This window comes from Arvicola amphibius, chromosome 7 (genome assembly GCF_903992535.2).
Source record: "Arvicola amphibius chromosome 7, mArvAmp1.2, whole genome shotgun sequence".
Lineage (NCBI taxonomy): Eukaryota > Metazoa > Chordata > Mammalia > Rodentia > Cricetidae > Arvicola > Arvicola amphibius.
Genome location: NC_052053.1, coordinates 173,681 through 179,366, shown reverse-complemented (window position 1 = coordinate 179,366; position 5,686 = coordinate 173,681). Strand labels below are relative to the sequence as shown.

The 5,686-nt window shown below is 35.3% G+C and overlaps 1 protein-coding gene across 1 annotated transcript; it reads left to right on the top strand.

Moving 5' to 3' along the window:
• The first annotated feature begins 926 nt into the window (after positions 1-926).
• LOC119818687 (olfactory receptor 4C46-like) lies at positions 927-1,856 on the top strand. Its single transcript, XM_038336400.1, has one exon. It carries the CDS (start codon positions 927-929, stop codon positions 1,854-1,856), a length of 930 nt encoding a protein of 309 aa, XP_038192328.1.
• The last annotated feature ends 3,830 nt before the right edge of the window (positions 1,857-5,686 follow it).

Below are 5,686 nucleotides of genomic sequence, written 5' to 3'. Positions count from 1 at the left end.
TTTCTCTTAATTGATAAAGAATAACAACACTGGCTATTTAAAGTGCTAAAAGCAGTCCTGGGTGCGAGGCACGTAGTAGCCATGGCAGGAATACGGTCTTGTTATGGACTATTTCAGAATTATCATGTAGACATAAGCGTTATAGATTCTTTCACAATAACACATGTTTTCTCTGCACCCTCAGCACTATCTACCCTAAACATTTTGCATCAGTTTCTATTCTGTTTTGTTGTTTAATATTGTTGTTGCAATTACATATAACACGGGATTTGAACATGGCTCAAAATATTTGGATTTTCACAAATAATTTAAAAATGGTGTCATTACTATTCTGCTACAGAACTTCTCAATATCTACTGATTTTAGCTTCTCTAGCAGCGACTAACTAAGGAGGGCCAGTGTGTTTCAGCCAAGGCCAAGGCTCAGTTTATGATGTTAGTGTCCATGTTCTTTTTTACTTGCGCTCACTAGTATTAGTATTAGTATTCCCTCTCAAATTGTGATTTATCTTTTCTGACTGGCCATTTCCTGTAAATAAGCTGTAAATATTGTTACCTTTATTTTAATGGACACTGCACTCAACAACTAAACACCCCACTAAGCTTTGTGGATTTAGCTGCCTGTAGGAATATAATTAGATCTCCTTTTAAATTGTTAGTCACCCCAAATATACAACACACTTAAGATTTTCTAGTATATTTATGAACATTGCTCACATCCATAAACTTTCAGTTATTTTCACTGAAGAGGAAACCTATAGTCTTAAGTAGTCATAAGTATCTAGAAATCTTTCTGAATTATTAAAAGAAAATCTGGCTATATTTCATTAATTAACAGATTCACTAATTACTATGATATAGAAATTAAATAAACCTGAAGATGTATTATTTTTTCCCAGAAAATATGACAACTGTCTCATGAACTAGATGGAATACAGGAACAATGTGACTGAGTTTGTTCTCCTGGGACTCACACAGAACCCACACATGCAAAAAATTGTTTTTTCCATATTTTTGATAATTTATATCTTCTCTGTGGTAGGAAATTTGCTCATTCTGGTCACCATTACAAATAGTCAACTGTTGGGTTCCCCTATGTACTATTTTCTGGCCTATCTCTCCTTCATTGATGCCTGCTACTCCTCTGTCAATACTCCTAAGTTGATTGTTGATTCACTCCGTGAAAGGAAGTCCATTCAGTTCAATGGATGCATGACCCAAGTCTTTGGGGAACACTTCATTGGAGGTGCTGAGGTCATCTTGCTTACTGTCATGGCCTATGATCGCTATGTAGCCATCTGCAAACCCCTCCACTATACAGCCATCATGAATCGACGACTCTGTAATTTACTTGTGGCAGTGTCATGGGCTGGAGGGTTTCTTCATGGAGGTATACAAATTCTTTTTATTGTTGGACTTCCGTTCTGTGGCCCTAATGTCATAGATCATTTTATGTGTGATCTGAATCCTTTGCTTGATCTAGCCTGTGCTGATACACATATTCTAGGGCTCTTTGTTGCTGCCAACAGTGGTTTCATCTGTTTGTTAAACTTCCTCCTTCTGCTCATATCCTACATAGTTATCCTATGCTCCTTAAGGACCCACAGTACAGAAGGAAAACGCAAAGCCCTCTCTACCTGTGTTTCTCACATTATAGTGGTGGTTTTATTTTTTGTACCTTGCATATTTGTGTACATGAGACCTGCAGCAACCTTACCCATAGATAAAGCAGTTGCTATTTTTTATACTGTGATAACTCCCATGCTAAACCCATTAATCTACACCTTGAGAAATAATCAGATGAAAAATGCCATTAAGAGATTGTTTAGTCGAAAAACTCAGCCAGACAACAAATAAACCAGCAATCATGCAACTTCAGATGAACTGAAGACAAAATGGAGTGGATAGTTTGGATGATCTTAATATGGAAGGTTTACACAATACATAAATAATTGTTAAATGTGTGTTGTACCTAAGAAAGCAGAAATGAGTGCCGCAGATGCAAAGAAGCTAACTCAGGTTCTGTATTTGTCACAACAGACACATAACCTAAGCAATATACATACACACACACACACACACACACACACACACACACACACACACACACCAATTGAGTGACTTTTTCACAGTAAGGTTTGACTGAAGAGAATGATGATTAGAGAACTAGTCAGGGCATTCACAAATTTGTTCACAGTTTTTTATCAAATTCATAGTCTCTGAATAAATTAGCCTAATCATAAAGGCCTTTGTGTTGTAGTATATCAGCTCACAGATCTCATTTTGAAGTAGACCCATAAATGTAAACCTAGACATAGAAATGAATGTGGGTGGTGGGAGTAATCCCAAAGGAGGATTAGTGCTGTCTTGCAGTAACCTTCTCTCAATGAGAGTTTTCTCAGACAATGCAGGATAAATCCTTCTGACCTGAGACTACAAGGTGCAATTGAAAGATGGTTTTGTTGCATATGAGGACGTTTATTAACCATTACTAATACTCATCTTTTCCATTGTATTATTTTAAACTCACTCAAGAATATAAGCCAAAACGTGCTGTTTGACTGTTTATAATCTCTGTATAACAAGTTTCTTGTTTCTATTTGAGAATGCTTTTGACCTGAAATGGGAATCTGATTTTTTATTAATATTTTTATTATTTTACATATCAACCTCTCCTCTTGTTCCCTTCCCCACCTTTTTTTTATTCCCCATCCAGTTCTCAGAAAGGGTAAGGCCTTGCATGGTTGTCAGCAAAGCTTGGTATAACAAATTGAGCCAGGACAAACCTCCCCTCCACTACATATGGGAGTCACAGAGATGACTACTTGATCCACGAAAGTACACTTCTGAGTTTTGATGCAAAGTCCTGGAAATCAGACTCACAAGCTAATGAATGTTCTTAATGCTATAAAACATTATCATATAGGCAATATATGATAATTTTATGCCCATTGCCATATGGTTGCATTCAGAAAATGTCATATAATTATATAATGAAATAATATTGAACCTTAAAAATCGTCAATTTTAACAAGATATTTTAATCCTGTTAGTATTATCTTAATAAAGTAAGATTTGTAAAACCTAACTTTGTCAAACTCAGGGCTTTATTAAACTATTCTCCTGTAAAGCCCACTGCATAAGAAACTTTTCCATTATTTCAAGTATTGAGTAATAAAATAGGTATATAAATAAAATATTCAATAATACATATTAAAATTATTTGTAAAATTTCTAATTCTTAGAACAATTCTTTAGTATGTTTATTATTTTATTGTTTATCAAAGAAGAAAGAAAATTTACATGGGATAAGATACACTTGTCAACTTTAACATAAATATTAAATTTTGGTTAAATATTTTGTACAGCACATAGCATCTTTATCTGTTTTCAGAGTTGACAAAATTATCAATTTATAATCAACAATGCTTTAAACACTACTTCTGACAAAATGAAAGCAACTTATTTAGGACCATTTCAAACTGTTGGAAATTGTGTTGTAAAAGGAAGCCAATATCCATTTATATTTCTAATTTTATAATTTATACATATTTATAGAAAGAATAGCATTGTACACTTACCCTAGTTTAGTGGCAAGTTTTTTGACCTTTGTCTTATCCAACTGGCGATTAGAGTCACAGATTTAGGACACAGGATGCCATGTTCCCACTGACAGCAGTTCTTATTGTATCTGACATTGTAATTGGTCCTAAAAGTCCGAAAAGCTTCTACCAGTTTAGTGAGAGCATCCTTGGCTTCCAAGGTAAACAATGTGTAGCCAACAGTAATGAGTGTCTTCCTTTGATTGCTCATGATATAAACCATACTGAGCTGGTGGTTTTCTTGCCTGCCCTGTGTCAAAAAATTGGGATCAAAGCACAGTTTTAGGACACATTCTGCAGACCATCTTCCAAAATGATTATGTGACATTGTTGGTACGAACTCTAAGCTTCACTGGTTATCAAAAGATTTTTGCAATTCCAATAATAGTTGATTTGTTACAAGGAAATGTTGTTGGCCCAAGAGACAGAACCTGTGTGTAACAGAAGAAAAGGACTTGGGAATGAAGACATTCACGGCCTTTGGCACACGCATCATCACAATATATTGCTACATTTTGAAAGAAAGGTTCAGTTTAATTTTTCTTTTGTTTTGTCACAACCGTTTCTTCTCACAATCCTCTTTCTTCTTTTGGTAGTAAAAAGTTTATTCTGTGTATTATATACATTGAAGAATATTAAAGGTGGGCTAAATGCATTTTTTGTGTGTGTCAAAATAACAAAAAACCTCTGTGATTAGAAATAAATTGTTATACTTTGAGTGAGAAACATCCCTGTATTCTCTTGTTTAAATTATTGTTTCCTAGCACCTACCAGGTGGTTCACAGTCACTTCAGTTCCAGTGCCTCCTTCATAGGCACTGTGGATATGTGATGCACAGGCGTATATGAAGATAAAACACCCATACACATAAAAATAGAAACAATGTTTAATGTGCATCCAAAATTAGTCCATCTAGCTATAACTACATACCATCTGAAAGAACTCTAGCCAGCCTGAGCATGGTGAACATTATACATGGCTATGAGTTGAAGTGTGAAATTATGATGGAGATAATGAAGACAAATAGGTACAAGCATGATGAATAGGTGAGTAGAAGATGATAGATGAATAATTTATTCTCTAAAGTTTTTAAAATATATGCCATATTACTATATGACTTAGAGTCCCAGTGCTGTGCAATAGATTCAAATTCACTCCTTGTGTCTAATATTGTCCTCTTACCTACATATAAACACCACTCCCTGACCTTTAAAAACCATGAATCTACTGTGTTTCTGTCCTACAGTCTTATGTTTCAAGTATAACTGAGATCACATAGTGTCTTATCTTGTGTCAAGATTATTTCAGTCAACACAATGCCCCAATTTTTGTCTCATTGTAAATGACAGGATTTCCTTCTAGTTTACATATATATATATATGTATACATATATATATATATCACTTCTTTGTCTATTATTATCTTCATATAATTAGCTTTTGATGGCAACTTTAGTTGGTTACATGCCTTGTCTATTGCTAATAAAAGATACAGTAATCATAGAGATATTGTATTCTGATCATACTGTTGCATCAGACACATGAAGGGTCAAAGCTCAAGCTTGAATAAAGTCTCTTTGCTTTTGCATGAGGATTTAATCTCCATGGTCATCTTTGAGGGTTACCCATGTTCTGGGAATAACATGACTCAGGCAGAAAAATTGCAGCAAATTACATAGCAGGTGTATTTTTTAAGAGAAAAAGGGGAGTTCTTTGTTAGAATACGCTAGAAAGTGGTTGTGATTGGGTGTGTAGATTAAGCGCACCATAAAGGATTTTTGATTGCTGCATCTTATTATCTAATAGTTTGACTTTTGTAGTCAGCCTCAGGAGTAGGAATTGATGAAGGGAATAGACCTGGAGCCTAATAATTACAAACAGTTGTAGGGCCCGGGTCTGCCCTTGTTCCTGGGGCTCATCTTGAGGACAGTTTCTGGTCAGATGACTAAGCATCCTGTTTGTTCCTGTGCTCCCTCTGCCTGGCCTGGGGATTTGTTGTAGGGCATTGTTGACTCTATTGTTGGTATGGTAATTTCCCACCTGCCTAGGTGGAAAGTCCTTGTGCAGCAGTTAGATAAGGTAATTT

What these genes read in the sequence shown, in the direction of transcription:
- LOC119818687 (XM_038336400.1), top strand. Translation starts at nt 927, where the DNA reads ATGGAATACAGGAACAATGTGACTGAGTTTGTTCTCCTGGGACTCACA.